At 49.6% G+C, this 26264-nt stretch overlaps 1 protein-coding gene across 4 annotated transcripts in view; it reads right to left on the reverse strand.

The window, feature by feature from the left end:
• VPS13A (vacuolar protein sorting 13 homolog A) overlaps window positions 1–26264 on the reverse strand; it is a 2146181-nt gene that overhangs the window by 216118 nt on the left and 1903799 nt on the right. For all 4 annotated transcript variants that reach the window (XM_086961343.1, XM_086961342.1, XM_086961345.1 and 1 more), the window contains one exon: window positions 4834–4957. In XM_086961343.1, the coding sequence (XP_086817469.1) occupies window positions 4834–4957 (124 nt within the window). The remainder of the gene's footprint in view (window positions 1–4833; window positions 4958–26264) is intronic.

A 26264-nucleotide genomic window follows, 5' to 3' on the forward strand; every position in this document is an offset into this window, starting at 1 on the left:
TATAACTGACCTGCAAAGATGGATTGCAACCACCTTCATAAACATTTGAGAATGTTGAGTTGAAGTTGATGGGCAAAATGGTAAAATGATAGTGTTCCGACCCAAACATGAACTGAAGGAAGGGTCTGTGGGACTTAAGTGGGACATGAAAGTCCATGTCCTGGAAGTTCAAGGACACCATCCAGTCCCTTGGATCCAGCTTTGAAATAATCTAGGCCACATCCAAGATTCTGAACTTTCTCTTCTAAAAGAAGATGTTCAGAAGTCTGATCAAGAATAGGTGGAATAGGAGGAGCAATGGATATAAAAGGGAGGGTTTAACCATGCTGATCAACCCACTGGTCAGAGTTGCATGCGAGCTAGGCAGGCAAAAACAAATCTTTCCCCATCCCAGCCATGAGAGGGGAAATCAAAATGGTTTGACTGCAGCCCCGCGGTGAGTGAAGAAAAGGAGTAAGACTTATGTCCTTACTTATGGCCACAGCCTTTGCTAACAACATGTCCTCTGGAGTCAGGAAAAGGCTGTGCAGACTTTTGTAACTGTTGTGAGGGCTTCCTCTGGTAATAGCTGAGACCCCAAGAGTTGCTCCTAAACTTTTGGTAGAATATAGGGCAGACCCCAAGGAGAAGGCAATAGCACAGCTGTCTTTGCAGCAATCCAACGCAGACAGGTTTTTCAGCAAAAAGCTTTGAAACGTTGCAATTCCTTCGGTAGGTGCAACTGCAGATTACTTATCTTTTGACTATTTCCCAAATATCAGACTGGATTCGGAAACTCTTACCGCAATACCCCTCAGTGCCTGTAAGTGGCATCGTGCGCCCACACACCAACGTCAGTCTGCTCCGGAAGTGCCGTGCGGAATCCCATGTAAATGCTACTCATCATATGCATTGTTGGCAGAGTCTGTTCCAAATATGAAGGTTTTGAGCCCTTACTTGAGGCAGGGGCAGAGTATCCGAATACAACAGGTTGCCCAGGGCTGCAGCGTAATGGAATCAGGGCATGGCCTTGGTTGAAGTGACACCAACTGGAAGTTGGAGAGCACAATAGTTTACACTTCGTCACCAGGCAACAATATTCCAGGGTCTGGCGCCAGGATCAGAGTCAGCAGAAGCTATTGCAGAGCTTGTAGTGGGTCCACAGGGTGCCGATGGCAGACCTGTGGGTAAAGTCCCAGGTGGAGGTCCTCAAGGTCCCTTTCTCAGGAGTTCGAGATTGGCAGCAAGGGCAGAGTTCTGCTTGGACTTTTTATGCTTTTTTCCCCCTTACTGAAAGACTTCAATCACAATAATGATGAGCGCAGAAAAGACTTTGGGGGCAGGAATGGGATCTTCCTGTTAACTACAACTAGTCACAGTATGGAGTCTTTTGGTGTTTGGCGACAAAGATATTCACTTAAGGTCCTGTATGGCCTAGGGATTCATCAAAGTAGATGCACTGCAGACCTTGAAGTTATGTTTCGACCCCAGACACCATAAACATTTGCTAGTGACAGTCCCTACAAGGTTTAATTTTTGTACTCTTGGGAGGTGACATTTCCCTTGCACACTGAATTTTTTAAAAGAATTTTTGGAAAAAAAGTATAGTGAAGAGATGAGGAGTAGGTATGGATCCACATTTGGTGCTGCGGAAGGAGAGGAAGTGACGTCAGCACGTGAGTGGTGCCTTTAAGTGGTTTTGCACGTCACTTCTGGGGCGGATTGCCATTGACATGGAGCCACACCATGCCAAATACCAGCACATAGAGGTTTTCTGAATCCAATCTGAAACCTGGGGAATATTTAAAAGGTGAAGAATCTGTTGGTAGAAATGACTACCAGAAATATAGTATGCCCATTAGGGCTTCTTGCATGTCCCCAGAAAACTATGTGGTGCACATCCAGGCACAACCCCTGATCATGAGGCTGGTGCCTTTGGAGCAACCTACACAGTCTGTGGTGTCCAGACTGGTTCTCGCAACTTTCTTAGCCATATCTTGTCCAAACCGAATTGTCTGAGCAAAAGCCTTCAAGATTTTGTCAGGAATAGCCAGCAGGATCTCTCTAGCCATATCTCATAGGGCATAGGTATACAGTATTTACAGGCAAAACATATTCAGAGATCTCATAGCCAAACTGGCAGAGAAAAAGATGTTTCCCCAATGTGTTAATGTGCCTCGATTCCCTGTCTGATGTCGCAGAAGGAAATGCACTGGGTTTAACTTTGCTGGTGGAAGCCTGAAACACCAATGTTTCAGGAATCAGGTGCTTGGTCAGAAAATCTGGGTCCCCAGGAGCAGGCCTCTGATATTTACTTGCTGGGTGTCCCTAGGAAGTTTAGACTAGGTCACTAACAATATTTCTTTTAAAGCTTTGTTCAAATGCAGCAGGGCTCTGATGTCGAAGGCCAAGACTGCGAGATTTTCGTCAGTAAATTTGCCATAGTTACTATCTTAGGTAGTTGAAGGTTCAGAACTTCTATTACTCCGTGGATAACTAACTCAAAGGAGGCGCTCTCCTTTGAGTGGAACCCCAGTGGGGAGTACAGCTCTGTCTCAGTGAAGTATCCAGGCATTCTGTAAATCTAAATACAGGCCAGCATCAGTATAGTGAGGAGGGAGTAAGTTATCTGCCTTGTCATTGCCATCCTCATCGTAAGAGACCTTTTGCAAATCTTGAATGGTGTCCAAATATGATCGGAACAAGGCGACCAGCCTACTGTAGTTCTGGCATCGAGCAGGAGACTGGAGTCTTCCAAAGTTGGGGTCTGTGACTTATTAATCGTGTAACATGGTAGGCCTCAGAAAAAGGGGTTGTATTTGGAATAGGTGCCACAGGAGTGTAGTCTTGCACACTGGATCGGGTATAACTGACAAGGTATTTTGCATAGGGGTGGAGGCCCATGGAGGCAAGGGCCAGCCAAAGGCCCAATAGGGTTGTTCGGTGCTGGTAAAGGCCCCGCCACCGGAAGTCCAACTGAGGACTCCTGCAGTTTCATGGAGCTCCGTGGCATTTTAGAGGGCACCGGCATCATCTGGGAAAGTTGCAGCTTGGCCTCACTAAAGTCCTTTATCTGCTGTGGCATCAAAGAAGGCCTGGAGAACTACAGACGTCCTGCGACCAGCCTCACAGCAGTCGGAAAACGTGGGCAGAGCAGAGTCTGTCAAGTGCAGACACGCACATTCGCCACAAAGCAGGAGCGAAAGGAAAGACAAATCCTGTATGGACTTCTTCCTTTTGTGGTGACACTTGTCTCTTGACTGCATGTTTGACTTACCTGAAAATGGTGACCTGGTGCAGGTCCAGCCCACAACTTGAAGCGGGAGCAGGTCTGCTGTTTGGAGCAGGTCCTGTGATATTTATTGCGCTCAGCAATGAACAGCTTTGCTCTCATTTCCTGATGCCATTTGGGTACATGAGGGAGCATCTGTGACAGAACACTGAGTCAACCAACATCTACTTCCTGCAGTAGCAGCACAGGTCGGAAGCCTGTGGTTTTTAGGGCAGACCATGTCTCTAGCATACTGTATGAGAAAACTAATGTGCTATATAAGAGAAGCTCTGGATATGCGTTGAAGCGTGCAGAAAGAATGTGCAGGAGTCGTACCTATATACAGCTCTGTGCCATCACTTCCAGAGGTGATGTGAAGCCGCTGGCCCCACTTATACGTGTGCAAGTGCAATTGCTGTCAAAAGTTCCTGATCCGGTCTACCACTCGAAGAAATTAAAAAAGTTATGAATCTGTGATTAGAAATATCCATGAGAACAATTTTGTCAAACAGAAGTAGTGGGTTTGTAGTGCTCAAATGTTTCCACAGTTGGCTTATATAAGTTAAAATTTCACCCTTTAATGAATCATAGTGAGTCATGGAAGGGACAGTCAGCCCTGGGTGTGACTGTTGAAGCCATGTACGAGGGCCCTTGTATATAGCTCCCATTGAGTCTAGAGTGCCAGCACATAGACGGGATAAGGGAACTGAATGGACTGGGCAAGTCCTTTTATGTAATCCACTTCACCACATTGGGTGGCGATGAGCAGTGACATATCTGTGAAATAAGTGCAATCCCTGCACCAATGGTCATCGCCCTAATAAAAGATGTGTACATCATTTCCTCTGGATTCACAAAGCTCTGTCTATGACATTGTAGGGCACTACCTGATGCTGGTGACAAGTTATGCTATGGAAACGTTTTGTGGAATCATCCTGATGACTGGGAAGGGGTTCAAATGAAGAGGTGGCAAGAGCGAGTTTCTGAAAGACACTTTACAGTCCCTGGTTACCCAAACCCACTTTCACAAATTCCCCATCTTTACACTTAAAATACAGAGACTGAAGTTATATACTAGTTCCTAATGATTTAAGCGCCCACTGAAAGACAGTCATAAGACTCACAAACTAGATTCAAAAAATATATAAGCTGCAAAAGGGGCTTAAACCATAATTGACACCACATTAACAGAACAAATGACTTGGGGTAGAAACGTAGAGACAACTGAACAAATTAAAGATAGGCAAAGAAACACTGATATGATGTTGAGGCTGTACAGGGAAATGTGATAGTGCTTTGATGCTGAATTTGATATACATGGACACAGAAACAAACATTCAAGCATATGAAACTGTGACACTTTTATACCAAATGACAACAGCAAAAGATATTACATATAAATCATATAAGTGAAGATAAAAAAGGAGCAACAAATGTCAAATGCAACCAATGTATGTTGCATAGGTTGTTGTTAGATTATTGACAATTTACAATAGAACTTATGCAACCAAAAGGGTACATTTAAAGACGTGAAGACAGACAATACAACTTTGCTGTTGAAAATGGCAATGAATACTTCTTACCTTTTGATGCCTTGAAAAGTGCTGCTAGCCATGTCTATAATTCCACCAGTAGGCCTTGCCACTGCTCCCACCAAACCTTTGCCAACACCTTTGAAGAATCCAGCAGCTCCTTCTTTCTGTGCTCCTACATACACGTAAAACGAAAAAAGTAAGAAAAACCATTGAGAATGCTAATTAAGTGCAAATGTTTATCAGAAAAAAGTAAGACTGTAACACAGGTATTGCAAGCTTATCTAATTGACTTTAATCCTGTGCCTCCTGGCATTGTGATTTTTTTTCAAGACAGCATGTAGCTTTAACAATAGCTATGCAGCAGCATCATTTATAGATTCACTTTGTGTTTGTATTTCTGAAATTTAGTGATTGTATCATTGCAATGATGGAAAAAGGGTATGTCAGAAATAAAACATCAACATGGTGTTTATGACAACACTACAATGCTTCATGTGCCAGTGCTAAATTGAACCTAAGTGTGTGTGTGTGTGTGTGGGGTGGGGGGGGGGGGGAGTTGTGGTGTGTGTGTTTTTGAGGACTTTGTAGACAAACTCCATCTCTTTACGTGGAGTCATAGAGAACATCTGAATCTATAACTATGTAAGCACAAAGCATTTGTTACAGGTATTGAACAGTATTATTTATTTAGCATCACTCTTGGTATACACATACATGCAGTGCACAGAGCACTATTTGTGTAAATGGTAGATTTGAGGTAGAAACATTGCAAAATAAATTTCTTAGTTGTGCAAGTATCATGTCTGTGCCCCTTCGAATGGCAGTACAAACATAGTGGTGTTTAGCAAATATGTGTAAAGTTCCAAGTAGCTGTCTTGCAGATGTATTGAGAAGAGAAAGGCCTCATAAGAATGCGAGTGTTGCCCCTTATGCACTTGTCAAAAAGACAAACACGTTACTTACCTTTGGTAACACTCTTTCTAGTGGATACACTAACTGCAGGTTCTGCCTTGGAATATTTCGAGATACCAGACTGGAAACAGAAACTTTAACACAGCAGTGCTCCAGTGTGATAATGAGTGGTGTTGTGCGGCTCTGCGATGACCTCATCCCATCTGAAGTGGTGAACATAGCTGCATATAAGCGACGCCCCTGCACAATGTCAGTTTCTTTCTTGACTCTGTTGGTGCCTATGGACACAAAGACCAAAATCTCAGAGTACCAGTGTGTATATCTCTTTCTCTGGACCTTTTTAGATGGGAAAGAAACCATTCCACAGTATGGAGAGGCGGGAGGGCAGTGAGGAATCTAAGATTAGTTAGACAATCCACCAGGAGTTTTACCGGAGATAAGAAACTTGTTCTCCTGATGGATACTTCTAACTGCTTATTTTTCACCTTTAGAATAGATACCAAAACTGTATCTCCCAAGTTGGATGGTCATGGGAAGAGGTTTGGACCAAAAAGCGCTGCAGGATTGAATGGGTGAAATGTCCATCCAGTCAGACCCAGCTGCCAAGGCAGTAGTGCTTCTTGAACATGTGTGTGGATGCTCATGTTTCAGCCAGACAAAAGTGGTGAACTGGAGCTACGTGTGCCAATGCAGTGGTAACACCCTTGGCACTGGTGGAATCCTAATGGAAACTGACACATGGCCAACGTGTAGCAGATCTTGATATGAAGGATTACCTACACAAAGTGATTTTCTGCACTACCTTGAATTTCTTTGCTGCAGAAAACACCACAAAAAGCTGATCATTCACCTGATGATGTTTGGTGCAATCAATGTTAAAGCTCAAGGTTCTCTTGGGGTCCAGCCGATGAAGTCTCTCCTTCTCTTTCGAAGAGTGAGGAAGAGTAAAGAACATTGGGAACGTGATGGATTGCCCTCTTTGAAAAAGGAGTGACAGCATCTGGAAAAAAAACATCTTGTTCCTCAACACCGGTTTATCTGGGAAAAAGGTGATGTATGGGAGCTGCTAAGAGAGAGCCTGAAAGTTACTCATGTCACGAGCTCAAGTATTCGCATCAAGGAAAACAGTCACCAGACACAATTAGCAGCTGTGCATTGGCTCGCAGGGTGTATACATGAGTAAAATCAGGAGAAGAGTGAGATCCCACTGTGCCATCACGAAGGGTTTGGGGAGGAGCGTGTCAAACATTTAGAAAAAAAACGAATCTAAATAGGGTATTTAACCAAAGACGCCTGGTCTAGCAAATGCAAATAAGCCTACCGGACTGACAAATAACCTTTAATTGTGCCCACAATAACTTCTTGCTGAGCCAAAGACAAAACAAACAATAAGACATCTGACAGTTTGATGTGTTAAGGCTCTGTGTTGCAGACCCCACACCGGGCCACAGATTTGTTCCTGAGCCCAACATAAATAGACTTCAAAGTCAACTGCTGCTACTTAAACTCCATGCATGGAGGTCTATATTGCCATGCATGGAGGTCTATATTGCCTATGCCCAGGTGCAAGACACTCCCCTGCTGTGCAGGAGTAGAACCTCTCAAAGCAGCAGCCTGATTGGACAGCATATGCTCAAGCTCAGAATTTCCAGGTATCCCACTATCTGGGCCCGATCCAGATACTAGGATGACTTTGGCCTGGTCGTTACTGATCTTCTTTAGAACCCAGGGCAGGAGAAGTAGGGGCAGAAGGGCGTATACAAGAGTCCCATGCTTCACTCCATCCAGATGAGTCTCCAAGAGAGAGCCTACTTGGGAACTTCAATGCACAAAAGCATTGACAATGCCCTATCTCGGCAGTGGTGAAAAGATCCACCCATGGTTCTCCCCATTGTTAAAAGATGCCTATGTCCTCTCGGTTTGCAACGGCCATTCGTGATCTACCAGGCACAGTCAGCAGAGTTGGTCTGTTCTGGTGTTTAAAGGTCCCCCACAAGGAGATTCATGACCTGGGAAATGCACTGACGTCCTGGACAATTCTAGAAGCAAAGAGACTCTCAGTATGGTACACAGGACCTCACACCCTCCTGCTAGTTGCATTACCACTTGGTAATGGTGCTGTCCATTGGGGCCTGTGCAGCCTCCCTTTGATGGATTGTTGGACAGACCTCAGCGCCAGGAGAATGACTCACAACTCCAACAAAATTATGTGGAAATGACTTTCCTCTGCAGACCTTACTCCTCTGATCTCCACTTCTCCCAGATGACCTCCCCAACCCAGCAGCGATGCATTCATCACCACCGTCTGCTCTAGGTGGGGAAAGGGGAGGGATCTGGCACTGGCCAAACTGTGGTCAACAAGCCACCCCTGCAGATCTTTTGTAGTTTCCTCTGTAGCCTGGATGGAATCAGACAGGTTTCCATGGTGTAGGTCCCACTGAAAGTTCTGGCTCTGCTGTAGAACCCGCAGATGCCCTCCTGATGCGTATACCTCTACATCCAGGAATGTGATGTGCTTCTCATTGTGGTGAACCCTGAATTCGATGTCAGGTGTCCAATCATTAACCCATTTGTCAAAATTCAGCAGTGTCTCTTCCGTTCCAATCCATATAAAAAATATATTGTAGATATACCTTACCCATTTGGGGATTTGCTGGAAGAATGGGTTGTTTTTTTTGTTTAAATCTTTTTATTAGGGTTTTACATTTCCAAAAAATCCCTTGTGGGACATAAAACAGGTCACATATCAATCAGCATATATGCAAACATTACGTAACAATTGCAATCATGGTTCGATAACAACAGATTGGCTCCAGTCTTTTGAGTGTGACAGTTGTGTAACAGGTCCCCTGAATCCGTCAGTGGGCTATCACGTCGCAGGATGCCATGGCTGAGTGTGCCTGATCCCTCGGGTGATATGATTTTGGGCCAGGGTGGAACTGCTACCCCTCCGTCAGTGTACTACCCTACTTGATGTGTGCAAGCGTCAGCGTTTTTGTAAATGCGTCGGACTTCAACCTGCCGACTAAAAACTGAACTGGTAACTACGGGAGGGGATACTTTCGGAGGAAAGGAGAAGAAGGGGGAGGGGGGGAGGGGGAAACGCAGTGGGCAGGGGGGCAAGTGGCACTCCTGGGTGGTGCCCATGTCAGCCACCAGCTGGCGGGAGCTGGTGATGCGCGTCCCAAGGGGGGCAAACAGGGCGAGGGGGGGGGGGGGGGGGACTCGCAGCTGTGGCAGATGATCATACTGGTAGGATTGACTACCCGTGGCACATCAACCCCCCTCCAGGGGCGCTATTCATTCAATGATGGGGCCCGTGGGCTGGGGCTCGAGGGGGGTCGCGGGGTAGGGGTTGCATCGGCTCTGGGGTATCCTCTGCGCTTGTCTCTTGCTTAAATTGTATTAGAAGGTGCGCCCATTCCATAGAGATTGGGTGATTGCATGTGCCTTTTATCTCTTCTTCTCTCAGGATCTTCTCTTCCGCTGCTCCCTACTTGTTCATGGCCCCTATCCAGGCCGCTGCTGGTGGTCCTGTCGGGGGCCTCCAATGCATGGCTATGTTTCTTTTGGCCAAGTGAATAGTTAAGGTGCAAACCGCCACTGCAGTTTCTCAGACTTCTTTTTCTTACAGATACCCAGGGTGCACGCCTCCCATGTGTCAATGTGTTGTAAGTGTACCAATGTGTGTAGTGTGTGGTGTACTCTATTCCAGTATGATTGCAGGGAATGACAGTCCCAGAAGATATGTTTTAAGTTCGCATTCAATATCTGACATCGGGGACATTTGAAATCCGTGTCCGGGTAGTACTTCTGCAACTTGTCGGGCGTAACGCAAAAATTAGCAGAAGCGGGTAACTGTCCCAAGGAGCTCTTTAAAATTCTGCAAAATTTTGTCAAACCTGCCGCATGTGAGAGCTCTGATGACTTCTCGCAGATTTTATGCGATGATATATCACTATTTTTCGAGAACAAAATAAACACCATTTATGAAAGAATAGTGGCAGCTAACAACAACATGGATAACACCAACAAGCCCCTACCCCCGACCCCGCCAAAGCATAATAAACACCTGCTACTATCCTTTCCTCCTATTGACAAGACTGAGCTCCTTCCTCTCATTACCCACATAAAATCCGGATCTCCTAATGACCTCCTCCCTGCCAAGATGGTTGCCCCTCTGATTACTCTCTTGGGACCCTCCATACAGAGTGTTATTAACATCTCTCTCAAGGAAGGACAGGTCCCAGCAGACTGGAAAAGAGCGGTGGTAAACCCAATACGGAAAAAAGCGGCATCTCCATGGACAGACCTCTCAAACTTGCGTCCCATCTCACTCCTGCCTTACATCGGCAAGATAGCTGAGAAGCACGTGAACACCTATCTATCAGAACATCTGGAGGCGACGGAGGGCCTGGACTATTCACAATCTGGGTTCAGGCCTAACCACAGCACCGAATCAGCCCTTCAAACAGTGACCAATAACATCAAAATGGCACTGGATGAGGGCAGTTCTATGATTCTGGTGCTGCTGGACCTCTCCGCCGCTTTTGATACGGTGTCTCACACGGTGCTTCTCGACCGTTTAAAGGACGTAGGTCTGGAAGGAGTGGCTCTGTCCTGGATGGAAAGCTTTCTATCCGGCCGCTCCCAAGAAGTTAGGCTCCCATAAATCCATCCACAGGGAGCTCAACTAGGGAGTGCCACAGGGCTCTTGTTTAAGCCCGACACTATTCAATGTGTATGTGGCCCCCTTAGCCAACTTAGCAAGATCATTTGGGTTTACCCCGGTGTCGTACGCCGACGACACCCAACTCCTTTTCCCTTTTAAAAGTCTGACACCTGCAATAAAAAGATCTTTTGCAGATGGAACGAGAGCAATATCCGAGTGGATGTCATCAAACTGTCTCCAATGTAACGTAGGGAAAACAGAGGTCATGTTGTTTGGTCAAGCAGCAACACACTGGTCACCCGAATGGTGGCCCTTGGAATTAGGACATGTTCCCAGCCCTAAGAGCACGGTCAAAAACCTGGGAGTACTATTAGATCAGACACTCACTTTTAAGGACCATGTAAATCAAGTGGCCAGTACTTGCTTTCGGGCGATTGGGATGCTAAAAAGAGTGTTCCCTTATCTGCCAGACTGCCACAGGAAAACACTTGTGCAGGCGCTAGTCATCAGCAGAGTGGATTATTGTAACGGTCTTCTCTTAGGAGCTAATGAAGGACAACTCAAAAAGTTACAAGTGATCCAAAATACAGCAGCAAGGGCTGTCCTTAATGTACCTTCTAGGACTCCTTCTCGCCCCCTGCTGACCAGACTCCATTGGTTGCCAGTGAGGAAGCGAGTACAGTTTAAGACTCTATGCACAATTCATAGAAGTATGATAGGTGAAGGTCCAAAATATCTGGCCAAAATCTTTCAGCCATATGTTCCTGGACGCTCCTTGCGCCCCGGTAACCTGGAGCTTTTGCAGGTACCCAGAATAAAGAAGTCCAGACAAGGAGGCCGAGCGCTGGCCCATGTGGGACCAAGGCTCTGGAACTCTCTCCCTCTTGAGTTGAGATCTCTCACCAGCCATCTGACTTTCCGGAAGACCTTAAAAACACACCTATTTTCCAGCAACTGACTTTCCCCTGGTAATATGCACTATCCTCTCTGACCAAACATCTGGAGTTATATTCTTACTGGCAAAGCGCGGAGATACCCCTTCGGGGGTCTATTCAGGCGCTATATAAGAATATAAAATAAATAAAATAAATAAATAAATAAGATAAGCGCGATGCAGAACATTAAACGGTATATTTTTGAAGCGGGCGTTTCTGGAGACTTTTTGGGGTATTCTAGTGCTCGTGCCCACTCTTTATCGTGGAGGACCTGTCCTACATCGTCCCCCCAAGATTGACGCAGTTTGTCCAGGGGAACCCCAGTGAGTTCCCGAATGGCTTTGTAATGCCATGTCACTAGGTGTCTGCCTGCCCCCATCCGCAGTATCGTGTGTAGCACTGGGTGCGTTGGGGGTTCTCCTTCCCGCAAGTCCCAATACGCGCGGCTGCAGTCCATTAGTTGTCTATGTGTTAAGAATTGCCCCTGTGGGAGGTCATACCACTCGACCAGCTGCTCGAACGTTTTCAATTGCCCCTCGTGAACAGAGCCTCCATCTCGGACACTCCACTGTCAGTCCACGTCCGCAGGTCCCCTTCGTTGTAATATCCCTCCTTCCGGGGGAAGCCCAGCAAGGGGAGCAGCGGAGAGTATAACATTTGCCCCGTGACTGTCTATGGATGCGCATCATGCATTGCGGGCTATGGTAACCTACACCGGGTGTGTGTGGACCGGCTTGGAGCCCGGCATTAGTATTCGTCGAATGGCGGGTAGAGGCAACCCCCCGCTGTCAGTGATTGTCTCTCCCATGTGCCTCTCGGCCGAATGACGGGGCACCCAGGCCTCCGTCCGCAGTGGGTAACTGCAAAGTGCGTAGGACTATTCTATGCTGCCCGTCTCCCCAAATCAATGTTGTAAGGAGCGTGTCCAACTCCCGGAAGAAGGACCGGGGCGGGATCACTGGGAGATTTGTGAAATGATACAGCAGTCTGGGTACCATTATCATTTTAGCTATGGCTACCCGCCGAATAGGCGCCAGGGGGAGTGTCTTCCAGAAGCCAATCACTGAACTAAGGCTGTTGTTCACTCTGCTCACCTCCTGCCCGCTCAGGGATAACTGGAAAAAGTAGGACTTAAAAGGGAATAAAAAACTGCAACTTTGGGACACATTCCCAACATCGGGGACCTATTGCACGAAGCAATACGTCCTAACTGGTTTGCATAGAAACTTTAGTTTGTTATCGTGGGGTTGTGGATGGACATCTCTCCGGCCACCGCCGGCGCGACCCCGCGGCTAGTGAAAGCTTCAGTGGAGTGTCCTCCGGGAGCGTTGCGATCCTTCATCGGGTCGACTGGGTTGGGACGTCTCTGGCTGTTATGATCACTGCAATGCTGGCCGGCGGTCAGCAAGCCATGGATCCAATGAGCGGGATAACTCCGCGGCAGCCCGCGGTCCGGCGTTGGATCCCATCGTTCTTGCTAAGTGTCCTGTACTTTCGACTGTCTTATTATATCAAGGTGTCAGCTGTCTGGGGAGTCACCATGGGAGGCATCACGGAGCCCTCTCGGGACGCAGGTGCGTCACTGCCCTCGTTCTCTGAACTGAACAGGTGGGGGCCCTCCTCCATGTCTGAGCCTCTCCTCTCGGGGTCCAGGGCGGCCACCGCCTGTAGCGCCTTCTGACGTTCAGCAATAATTTGCGTTCGATCTGGGGAGCCCGTTCCAGACGGGCTAGACCGCACCTCCAGCTGTGTCAGGGTGATTTTTCGGAGTCGCTGGCCTACCCTGCGCACCACTGGACTGTTTTGTGTGGGTGAGGCATTAGCGCAACGTGGGAGATGTTGTTCTATCCAGGTGTCCGCCTCTTTCGGGTCAGAAAAGAAATGTGTGTTCCCGTGGTGGACAATCCTGAGGCAGACCGGGAATAGAAGAGCATATTCTACATTCTGTTGGCGCAGGGTACGTTTAATTGTCTGGAAGGTGGCTCTTTGTCGCAGCACTGCTTGAGAATAATCGGGAAACAACATCACCTGTTTGTCTTCCACCTGTAGACGGCCATGCGCTCTAGCAGCGTGGAGAATAGTGTCCCAATCCCAAAAGAGTAGTAGTTTCATAAGGAATGGCCTGGGAGGGAGGCCTGGCCTGGGCCCCCGCGCCGGTACTCGGTGCGCCCGCTCGATGGAGAAGTGGGGAGTCAGGTCCTCGGCAGGCGTGAATGTTGTGATCCAGTCCGTGATGTACTTGATCGAGTCGGCCCCCTCCGCCCCCTCCGGTAAGTTCATAACGCTGATGTTGCTCCTACGGGAGCGCCCCTCCAAGTCGTCAGTCTTATGCTCTAGAGTCTTGATCCGGGCCTGGAGGTCTTTTAGGGCTTGGTGATGTTGGACCTGCGGTTCCACTGTTTGCAGTGTCGCTGCACTCTGGTTCACTTTGTCAGTGAGCTTCCTGTGGTCGTCCCGCAAGATTTTGAGGTCAGTGGCCAGGGTGTTAAACTTGTGTTCCATCGCCACTCTGGAGTGCTCTATGGCCGCTAAGACTTGGTCCAGTTTTCTGGACATAACATCATCTCTGGTAGGTTCTTCTCGCGATCTCGTCACGGCCGGCGCCTGGGAAGGCATCTTCTGTGGGCGACCCATGTTGAGGGGATTGGCTTCCCGTTGTGTCCTACGGTTGTCGGCAGTTGCTGGTGGCCCGCCTCGCCATCAGGAAGATCTTTCGCGGTGGCGCGCTAGTCCCGCCTTCCGATCGCGGGGTCCGTATTCACAACAGGGTGGCGGTGCTCTCTGCAGTGGTGTCACGGGCCGATGGTATCACGGGGCCCCCCCTCGCAGAGCCAAGGAAGTGGCTGTAATGGCTATCAGATTTTAAAGATCTGTATTGGGCTTCTGTCAAGCATTCAGCTGTTGTTCAGTCCGATGCCACCAGCCTAACAGGTCTTTTTCTGGCCCATAAAGTGACCCCTTCCTTAGAGATCTACTGGGATGTGATTACTAAGACTCTCGACCGGAAATTATATCACCAGTTCCCAGTTGGGTCACTACCCATTAACTCTTTTACAAAAAAGTGGTCTGCCAACTCAAATGATACCTGCCCTTTCTGTTTAGACCATCCGGAGAGTGTGGGCCATTTTCTTTTTGCCTGCCCTGCATATCATGCCCCAAGATTGAAATGGATCAGGCCTATTTGCTGTAGACTAGAAATAAAAGGGAGCACCGAAGCCATGAAGATATTTCGTACCAACACTTCTGAGCTGGTAGTGGTTGGTGTTGCAAAATTCCTTGGGTGGGCATGGGTTATTCGAACCAGGAACCCAAATGTATTTTAATATGGAAAATGTTTTATGTGGTATGTATTTACAAAGTCTTTATTTTACTGTTTAATACATTTTAAATGATGATTGTAATGATGGTTTTTATCAAATTTTCTTCTTATCCTGTCTCTGATATTTCTGTCTTTTATGATTTGATAATCGAAATAAAGACTTATGAAACGAAACGAAACGGCTATCGTCCCCTGGCCCGCAGGGAGCGCTAGGGTGGCCCCCGCTGCCACGTGCGCCTTTACCAGTTGCTGTGCCCTGTGCTGTTATTCTCTGGCACCTCACAGGCTTCAAGCGGAGGGGAACCGGGCACCACCAGCCATCCGGGCACTCTATTTATGCCCACCAGGCGACTCCAGAGGTGCACTCGCCACGTGCACTGTTTCTGCGCCTTCCCACAGGCCACGTGCGTTCAGGGTTGCTCTACTGTCCTTGGGGCCCCGGGGCAACAGGTTCTCGCCGCCCGATGGCAACACCACTCTGCGTTGATTCTGCGGGTGATTCACTGCTCTCCTGCGGCCCGCTTTGCTCCCCTGCGGCCTTGCTGTCTTCAAGGGAAGGCAGGCCCAGATGCTCTCGCGCCCCTCAGCCGCACTACAGACGCTCCTCCTGAGCCGCCTTCTTTCAGCGTGGCTCCCCCGATGGCCCTGTCACTCCCGTCCCCGCCCGGGCCCAGCAGAGGCACCGACTGCAGTCACTGGCCTCAGCATAGCGCGGCTCCCCACCCCGCGGCCCACCAAATGTGCACTGTCCCGGGGCCGCTGAGCTAGGGCCGCCGCCGCCTCACCTGGGGGCTGTAGGGCTCACGTCCTCCTCGGCTCCAATCGTCGGTTTTCCCACTACTTCCTGGTCCCCAAGAAGAACAAAGGGGGCCTGCGTCCCATCTTGGACCTCAGGAATGTCAACCGCTTCCTCCGGACGGAGAAGTTCAAGATGTTGACTCTAGCTCAGGTCTTGGCTGCCCTCGACCCTGGAGACTGGATGGTAGCATTGGACTTGCAGGACGTATATTTCCTTATCCCCGTCCTGCCGGCCCACCGGCGTTACCTGCAGTTCACTTTAGGCCAAGAGCACTTTCAGTTTGCTGTGCTCCCCTTCGGCCTTACCAGTGCCCCATAGGTGTTCACAAAAGTGATAGTGGTGGTGGTCACAGCTCATCTGCTCAGATCAGGGGTTCCAGTCTTCCCCTATCTCGATGACTGGTTGTTGAAGGTGGGCTCGCCACAGGCAGTCGTCTCCCACCTATAAACTATGGCTGACCTCCTGAATTTGCTGGGGTTCTCCATCAACGTGCCGAAGTTACACCGGAGTCCCTCTCAGAAGCTCCCCTTCATCGGAGCGGTTCTGGATTAGACGCAGTTTCGGGTTTAGCCTCCCGAGCAGCGAGTCCGGGCTATTCAGGCTTGTCAAAATCAATGTTGTAAGGAGCGTGTCCAACTCCCAGAAGAAGGACCGGGGCGGGATCACTGGGAGATTTGTGAAATGATACAGCAGTCTGGGTACCATTATCATTTTAGCTATGGCTACCCGCCCAATAGGCGCCAGGGGGAGTGTCTTCCAGAAGCCAATCACTGAACTAAGGCTGTTGTTCACTCTGCTCACCTCCTGCCCGCTCAGGGATAACTGGAAAAAGTAGGACTTAAAAGGGAATAAAAAACTGCAACTTTGGGACACATTCCCAACATCGGGGACCTATTGCACGAAGCAATTCGTCCTAACTGGTTTGCATAGAAACTTTAGTTTGTTATCGTGGGGTTGTGGATGGACATCTCTCCGGCCACCGCCGGCGCGACCCCGCGGCTAGTGAAAGCTTCAGTGGAGTGTCCTCCGGGAGCGTTGCGATCCTTCATCGGGTCGACTGGGTTGGGACGTCTCTGGCTGTTATGATCACTGCAATGCTGGCCGGCGGTCAGCAAGCCATGGATCCAATGAGCGGGATAACTCCGCGGCAGCCCGCGGTCCGGCGTTGGATCCCATCGTTCTTGCTAAGTGTCCTGTACTTTCGACTGTCTTATTATATCAAGGTGTCAGCTGTCTGGGGAGTCACCATGGGAGGCATCACGGAGCCCTCTCGGGACGCAGGTGCGTCACTGCCCTCGTTCTCTGAACTGAACAGGTGGGGGCCCTCCTCCATGTCTGAGCCTCTCCTCTCGGGGTCCAGGGCGGCCACCGCCTGTAGCGCCTTCTGACGTTCAGCAATAATTTGCGTTCGATCTGGGGAGCCCGTTCCAGACGGGCTAGACCGCACCTCCAGCTGTGTCAGGGTGATTTTTCGGAGTCGCTGGCCTACCCTGCGCACCACTGGACTGTTTTGTGTGGGTGAGGCATTAGCGCAACGTGGGAGATGTTGTTCTATCCAGGTGTCCGCCTCTTTCGGGTCAGAAAAGAAATGTGTGTTCCCGTGGTGGACAATCCTGAGGCAGACCGGGAATAGAAGAGCATATTCTACATTCTGTTGGCGCAGGGTACGTTTAATTGTCTGGAAGGTGGCTGTTTGTCGCTGCACTGCTTGAGAATAATCGGGAAACAACATCACCTGTTTGTCTTCCACCTGTAGACGGCCATGCGCTCTAGCAGCGTGGAGAATAGTGTCCCAATCCCAAAAGAGTAGTAGTTTCATAAGGAATGGCCTGGGAGGGAGGCCTGGCCTGGGCCCCCGCGCCGGTACTCGGTGCGCCCGCTCGATGGAGAAGTGGGGAGTCAGGTCCTCGGCAGGCGTGAATGTTGTGATCCAGTCCGTGATGTACTTGATCGAGTCGGCCCCCTCCGCCCCCTCCGGTAAGTTCATAACGCTGATGTTGCTCCTACGGGAGCGCCCCTCCAAGTCGTCAGTCTTATGCTCTAGAGTCTTGATCCGGGCCTGGAGGTCTTTTAGGGCTTGGTGATGTTGGACCTGCGGTTCCATTGTTTGCAGTGTCGCTGCACTCTGGTTCACTTTGTCAGTGAGCTTCCTGTGGTCGTCCCGCAAGATTTTGAGGTCAGTGGCCAGGGTGTTAAACTTGTGTTCCATCGCCACTCTGGAGTGCTCTATGGCCGCTAAGACTTGGTCCAGTTTTCTGGACATAACATCATCTCTGGTAGGTTCTTCTCGCGATCTCGTCACGGCCGGCGCCTGGGAAGGCGTCTTCTGTGGGCGACCCATGTTGAGGGGATTGGCTTCCCGTTGTGTCCTACTGTTGTCGGCAGTTGCTGGTGGCCCGCCTCGCCATCAGGAAGATCTTTCGCGGTGGCGCGCTAGTCCCGCCTTCCGATCGCGGGGTCCGTATTCACAACAGGGTGGCGGTGCTCTCTGCAGTGGTGTCACGGGCCGATGGTATCACGGGGCCCCCCTCGCAGAGCCAAGGAAGTGGCTGTAATGGCTATCAGATTTTAAAGATCTGTATTGGGCTTCTGTCAAGCATTCAGCTGTTGTTCAGTCCGATGCCACCAGCCTAACAGGTCTTTTTCTGGCCCATAAAGTGACCCCTTCCTTAGAGATCTACTGGGATGTGATTACTAAGACTCTCGACCGGAAATTATATCACCAGTTCCCAGTTGGGTCACTACCCATTAACTCTTTTACAAAAAAGTGGTCTGCCAACTCAAATGATACCTGCCCTTTCTGTTTAGACCATCAGGAGAGTGTGGGCCATTTTCTTTTTGCCTGCCCTGCATATCATGCCCCAAGATTGAAATGGATCAGGCCTATTTGCTGTAGACTAGAAATAAAAGGGAGCACCGAAGCCATGAAGATATTTCGTACCAACACTTCTGAGCTGGTAGTGGTTGGTGTTGCAAAGTTCCTTGGGTGGGCATGGGTTATTCGAACCAGGAACCCAAATGTATTTTAATATGGAAAATGTTTTATGTGGTATGTATTTACAAAGTCTTTATTTTACTGTTTAATACATTTTAAATGATGATTGTAATGATGGTTTTTATCAAATTTTCTTCTTATCCTGTCTCTGATATTTCTGTCTTTTATGATTTGATAATCGAAATAAAGACTTATGAAACGAAACGAAACGGCTATCGTCCCCTGGCCCGCAGGGAGCGCAAGGGTGGCCCCCGCTGCCACGTGCGCCTTTACCAGTTGCTGTGCCCTGTGCTGTTATTCTCTGGCACCTCACAGGCTTCAAGCGGAGGGGAACCGGGCACCACCAGCCATCCGGGCACTCTATTTATGCCCACCAGGCGACTCCAGAGGTGCACTCGCCACGTGCACTGTTTCTGCGCCTTCCCACAGGCCACGTGCGTTCAGGGTTGCTCTACTGTCCTTGGGGCCCCGGGGCAACAGGTTCTCGCCGCCCGATGGCAACACCACTCTGCGTTGATTCTGCGGGTGATTCACTGCTCTCCTGCGGCCCGCTTTGCTCCCCCGCGGCCTTGCTGTCTTCAAGGGAAGGCAGGCCCAGATGCTCTCGCGCCCCTCAGCCGCACTACAGACGCTCCTCCTGAGCCGCCTTCTTTCAGCGTGGCTCCCCCGATGGCCCTGTCACTCCCGTCCCCGCCCGGGCCCAGCAGAGGCACCGACTGCAGTCACTGGCCTCAGCATAGCGCGGCTCCCCACCCCGCGGCCCACCAAATGTGCACTGTCCCGGGGCCGCTGAGCTAGGGCCGCCGCCGCCTCACCTGGGGGCTGTAGGGCTCACGTCCTCCTCGGCTCCAATCGTCCACCGAGTTGTGCGCTGCGTGTCCTGGCCTTCTCCGCACCTCGGGCACCGTGCACCGCCGTGACGCCTGCCCCGGTTCGTCGCTGCTCTGGGGCCCGGATCGTGTCCCCGTAATCTGGCCAGGGCCTCTCCTCACAGCGGCCGGACTGGAAGGGAGAGAGGGCCCCCCACCACACCACTGCAGCGCCGCGATTCAGTGCCTCTGGGCCCCTCTCCTAGAGTCTGGTCGGCCGGTTCAGGCAGTCACCTCCAACCAGAGGTTTGCCGGCCCCGCCTGAGTTTCGCTGTTGCGAGGTGGCTGCTAGAGGTTCGCGGTACTCTGCCGCGGGTCCGCCATTTTGGGGAGGCCGGTCACGGGAGTTGTGGACAGAGTGCTCCCGGCTCCGTCGTGCTGTGCATCAGGGTTCTGGACTCACCGGGCCGGACCCTGCCGCCTCCGGACCCAGGGGGCGGTCACTGCGGCATGCGAGGACACAAATAAAAGGCATTAGAGGCCGCGGACGCCGGCCGGCAGCCAGAGCCTCACGGAGAGACGTCCACCATCTAGGCTGGTCCCCCTGGAAGAATGGGTTGTTGTTGAAGACAAATATCATTTCATATTTAGCCATATATAACACAGCAAATTCTGGAGCAAATGGACAACTCATCTGAGTTCCTTTTACTTAGCAACAAAAGTCCTCGCCAAACGTAAAGTAATTCCGCTTTAGGCAAATTTTGGCTAAATCAATAATGAAACTGGTTGGCACTTGTTCTGGTTTAGGTCTTCAATTCAGAAACGATTCCATTGCCTCTAGTCCATCTTCTTGGGAAATTTCCGTGTACAGAGACACCATCAAATGTAACCAATCTCTGTGATGCCTCTATAAACTCAATAGCACAAGTTACTACTTGTGTAACGATAAAGCTTTAAGAGAAATTAGTTAGTGATAGATTCCTTACCTTAGATTATCCCCAGGCGTCAGACTGGATCCAAAAAGTTTTGCTTAGTAGTACCCCTGCGCGTCTGTAGGTAGTTTCCTGCGGCTCCGCGTCCGTCACCGGCGTCGTCAGCGCCGAGATGACGTCACAGAGCGTACCTAGGCACCACGCATGCGCGCTGACTTCAGTTCTGTACACGACTTTCCGCGCCAGTAACACAGAGCCATGCAAGATACTGAACATTGGCACATAAACCTAGAGCCCTGAAAGGGATGACCTTAACCCTAGTAATCAGTTCGCAGAACGGGGAGGATGGGCAGGGCGGTAAGGAATCTATCAAGATATATGGTTGCACAAGTAGTAACTTGTGCATCTGAAAGAGACACGTTAGTGGTAGATTCCTTACCTTAGAATAGATACCCCAGCAATACCAACACTGATGGAGGGTCTGCAAACAAATTACACCAGAAAGTCACGGAGCACTGAACAGCCAAAAAAACTGTCTCTCCGGACCTGACTGTCAAGGCAGTAGTGCTTGGTAAATGCGTGCAGCGAGGCCCATGTAGCTGCCCGACAAATGTCCTGCAAGGGAATGCCGAGTGCCAAGGCAGTAGTGGCTGCCGTTGCCCTGGTGGAATGGGCATGCAACCCCACAGGAGGCTACTTCTTGGCCAAGGAGTAACACGCTTTGATACAGAGAACGACCCACCGAGAGATGGTCCGTTTGTTTACTGCCCGACATTTTTTGGCGCCCACGTAGCCAACAAAGAGTTGATCATCCACCTGGAACTGCTGTGTACGCTGCAGATAGAATGTGAAACATGTTTTGGGTCCAGATGGTGGAGCCTCTCCTCCTCCCTGAAAGGATGCAGAGGCGGAAAGAAGGTGGGCAAAGTGATGGTCTGCCCGATGTGGAAGGGCGTGACAACCTTTGGCAAGAAATAAGGACGGGTCCTTAGAACCACCTTGTCTGGGTGAATGGAAAGGATAGGAGGTTTAGCAAAAAGAGCCTGAGCTCATTCACTCATCTGGCCACCAGAAAAGCCGTCTTAAGAGTGAGAAGCCATAAAGGACAGTTGTGAAGTGGCTCAAAGGGAGCGCACATCAAAAAAGTCAAAACAAGATTCACGTCCCATTGAGGCATTAAGAAAGGCACAGGAGGAAACGTGTGTGTAATGCCTTTGAGGAAACGATTAACAACTGGGGACTTAAAAAGAGAAGGCTGATCTGGAAGCCGTAGAAAGGCGGAAATGGCAGAGAGATAGCCCTTCATGGTGCCCAGAGCAGAGCCCTGCTGGGCCAAAGAGAGAAGAAACAAAAGGACCTTGGAAAGATAATCGCCGCCCCATCCCAGTAGGGACACATCGGTCACCAGTGTGTGCTCCGGTTGGGGAAGGGAGAAAGATCTGCCATTGACCCAATCCCAGTTCGTGAGCCACCACTGCAACTGTCGGGCAGCCCCCTCTGAGATCTGGACGTGATCAGACAGGTTGCCCTGATGCTGTGCCCACTAGAACTTCAGGTCCCACTGCAGAGCCCACATATGCCATCTGGCATGCTGCACTAGCAGGATGCAGGAGGCCAATAGGCCCAGGAGCCGGAGGGTCATCCTGACTGAAACCCGCTATAGAGGCTGAAAGATCGGAATCATAGCCTGAATAGCCCGGACTCGCTGCTCGGGAGGCTAAACCCGAAACTGCGTCTAATCCAGAACCGCTCCGATGAAGGGGAGCTTCTGAGAGGGACTCCGGTGTAACTTCGGCACGTTGATGGAGAACCCCAGCAAATTCAGGAGGTCAGCCATAGTTTGGAGGTGGGAGACGACTGCCTGTGGCGAGCCCACCTTCAACAACCAGTCGTCGAGATAGGGGAAGACTGGAACCCCTGATCTGAGCAGATGAGCTGTGACCACCACCACTATCACTTTTGTGAACACCTGAGGGGCACTGGTAAGGCCGAAGGGGAGCACAGCAAACTGAAAGTGCTCTTGGCCTAAAGTGAACTGCAGGTAACGCCGGTGGGCCGGCAGGACGGGGATATGGAAATATACGTCCTGCAAGTCCAATGCTACCATCCAGTCTCCAGGGTCGAGGGCAGCCAAGACCTGAGCTAGAGTCAACATCTTGAACTTCTCCGTCCGGAGGAAGCGGTTGACATTCCTGAGGTCCAAGATGGGACGCAGGCCCCCTTTGTTCTTCTTGGGGACCAGGAAGTAGTGGGAAAACCAACCATGTTCTACTTCTGGCCCAGGAACGCGCTCAATGGCCCCCTTGGCCAAGAGGGCCGTGACTTTCTGCTGGAGAAGCGCAAAATGGCCCCCCAACATGCGGTGAAACTGAGGTGGCATGGCTGGAGGGGCAGACTGGAAGGGGAGGGAGCAGCCCGTTCAGACGATTTGCAGCACCCACCTGTCCGAGGTAACGGAACGCCAGTGAGGAAGGTGATGGCGAATCCTGCCGCCCACCGGCGTGGGGTGTGCCCCAAAGCTCGGACTAGAAAGTCTTTGAGGCGGTGCAGAGGTGGAAGGATTTGTACGCTGGCCCCCTGTCCCGCCGCGTCAGGAACCTCGCCGGAGCAGAGGTTGGTTCTGCGGAGGCTTCTGGCTGAACGAACGTGTCGGACGCCCCTTTCGTGGGCACGAAAGGAACAAAAAGGAGACGTGGCCAGGCGCGTGGTGGAGAGACCTAAGGACTTGGCCGTAGCCCGGGAGTCCTTAAAACGCTCCAGCGCACTATTTGCCTTATCACCAAACAGGCGAGTACTATCAAAGGGCATGTCCATAAGAGAACATCCCCTGAAAAACCAGCGGACCGCAACCAGGTGTAGCGACGTATGGCCACTGTTGTGGAAATCACCCTACACAGTGAGTCCGCGGTGACCAGTCACACCAGATGGCGAACTTTGCTGCATCTTTCCCCTCTACAACAGCTTGGGAAAGCACTGTTTGAACTTCCTCCGGACACTGAGGCAGCACCTGCCCAACCGTATCCCACACAGTGTGGGAACAGTGGCCCAAGAGGCATGCAGTGTTCACCGACCGCAGCCCTAAGCTGGCAGATGAAAACACTTTCTTGCCGAACTGTTCCAGCTTCTTGGATTTCTTATCCGGCGGAGCAGTAGGGAATGCGCTTTGGGAATTGGAGGCTTGGATGACCAAGCTCTCTGGAGTAGGGTGCGTTGTCAAAAAAGCAGGGTCATCCGGGGCCGGGCGATGGCGCCTGGCTATGTTTTTATCCACGGGAACACCTGTGGCTGGTCTAGACCAGTTGCCCATCAATATTCCTTAACTGGAGATCAGCATCTAGGCATATAACCAATATAGTGGACCTTTTACTCGCTAACGAACCAGACATCTTAATCCTGACTGAAACATGGCTAAATGAATCGTCTACGCCCATCCTGGACATACTAGTACCCCCAAACTATGAAATCCTACACTAGGAGAATTGATATATTGGGTGGTGGGATTGCCTGCGTACACCAGAGCAATCTAACAGTGACCAATTCCAATTCCCCGGCACCACCCTCCTGTGAATACCTTTGTGTAAATATCTCTAGTAATAACAAACAAATATGCTCACTACACACATTTTACCTCCCTCCAGCAGATAGCCTCACATTCATAGAACACCTTATTGATACTCTTGCTACAAATGATGGCCAACAAATTATGCAAATATTCTTGGGGAACTTAAGCTTACACTGGGAGGACCAAAATGACCCAGGGGTCAATAGCCTCAAAGCTTTCCTCTCAGACCTAAATCTTATCCAAATTTGTAACAGCGCTACACACGATAAAAGCTCAACCCTCGACCTAGTAATCTCCAAAGCTAACTCCATTCAGCTTGACTCAATCCTCCCGTGTTATTGGTCTGACCATCACATCATCACTTTCATGGAATCAGTTAAACGGCTTTCAACACAGCCCCCAAGAACAAAGATCTGGAAGAGGAACCTTAAAAACGTTGATCCCAAACTACTTGTAACCTCTAATCCTAACATCCTTCATCCACCGGATGACTTAGCCGATGTACATTGTCTGACCAACCACTATTTCCACTCCATGAACAACTTATTAGACAAAATAGCTCCCTTACAACTGAAAAGAACCACCACAAAAGATTCAGAAACCCTGGCATGACGATAGGCTAAATGAAGACAGGCGATCACTAAGAGCAATTGAACGTCGATGGAGAGCTACACCGTCCTCTGACCACCTCAAATTACTAAGAACCACTAGAAACTCCTACTTTAGAAAGATCAGAAGATCTAAAACTGACTTCTTCAGTACTCAACTAGACCAAGCCAAGAACCTCCCCAAAAAACTATTCGATCTAATCAAAGTCCAAACCAAGAGCATACTCATCCACCCCAAGGCTATCCCAGACACCTTACCCAATTGTGGGGAATTTGCTTCATATTTCATTATGAAGTCAGAAACCATAAAAGCCGACTTGCTTGATGAAATTTTAACCCTTACGGACACAAGGAAGAACTCCTCAGGGCCCCAGACAGGGAACCCAGTCAATGGCTCCACAAAATTCAACCTTAAAAACAACGCTTCCTGGTCTACCTTCAACACATACAGTAAAGATACTATACTAAAAACGCTAACAACCTTGAATCCCTCCAGTCACTTCACTGACCCGCTTCCTGCTAACTACTCAAAAGATTTAATTCCACTGCTACTACTGTTATGGACCAAGATTATCAACACCTCCCTCCATCAAGGACCCACCCCAGAAATCCTGAAAACAGGTCAGGTATCCCCTATCCTAAAAAAAACAACAGCTGACCCATCGGACTTAAATAACTATTGTCCGATATCCAACATCCCCACCCTGGCCAAGCTCTTAGAAAAATGTGTTCACATGCAGCTTATCAATCACATTAAACAATTCAGCCTGCTCAACCAATACCAATCAGGCTACCAGGCAGGTCACAGTACAGAATCAGCCATGACCCAAATAATAGACGACACACTAAAAATCCTTGACCAAAATGAAGCCTGTTTACTTTTCTTACTCGACCTTTCATGGGCATTTGACACCAGCAAACATGACAACCTGCTATAGCTCCTAAAGTAGAGAATGGGACTATCTGGATCCGTGTTGTACGAGTTACTTACCTTCAGTAACGATGTATCTGGTAGAGACGATTCTAGCCACAGATTCCTTAATGTAGAATTAGCCCCAGGCGTGAGACTGGATCCGGAAAATCTTCTTTGCCATAGCATCTCTGCGTGCCAGGGGCGGTACCACGTGATTCCGTCCTGACGTCGTCCGTGGGCGTGGCGTCAGCGAGGTCACATTAGCCCCACCCCGGCGCGCCAACATTAGTTTACTTCGGATAACTTTTCTGCGCCACAACGCTGAGCCATCACAAACAAAAACTGTGAGAATATATGAACAGTGTGCGAAATAGCAGACAAACAGAGAGGAAAGAAGCTGTCATGGGGTGAGCCTTGCATTTACACTGTGTTAAGTTGGCATGAGCTTATTAGAAGTTTAAACGCCATTTTTCCTTTCTGCTGCCTTTGCACACAGAACATGTTATTATAAATGTTTAGAGTTTAGCAGTGTGTATTGCTTCACACGAGAATAATATGTTTTTCTATATTAGCAGCCTTGCTTGGTAAGCTTTGCCTGAACAGTGAGTGCCGAGGCCTTCAAGGTTATTTCAACACAGTGGTTGTTGTGATCAGCGCACGTTCTAGACATAACGTATATGCAACTGTGGCCACCTCTCATTTTGGCGCGTTTAATAATGCACTGCGTAGGCATGATCACACACACTTGCATGCAGAGAGCTGGTGCAGAAACTGATGTGATCCATTTCTGCTAGGACCAGAGGTATGGGGCCGTTTTGAAATCCCAAGAGACCTTCTGTAGATATAAAATAACCTACTAGCTAGGGAGGGTGAGGTATCGGTGTATTCTAACCTGTTCTCCATTTAGCATTGTAACATGCTTTCTCCCTTTGCATTTTATGGAATAGTAACTATGCTGATAATCTTGTTGAGTATAATATGTCTGCTTGTATTAGCTAAAATACTGCGCATGAGAACACAGCA

Source organism: Lissotriton vulgaris, chromosome 3_1 (genome assembly GCF_964263255.1).
Source record: "Lissotriton vulgaris chromosome 3_1, aLisVul1.2, whole genome shotgun sequence".
Classification (NCBI taxonomy): Eukaryota; Metazoa; Chordata; class Amphibia; order Caudata; family Salamandridae; genus Lissotriton; species Lissotriton vulgaris.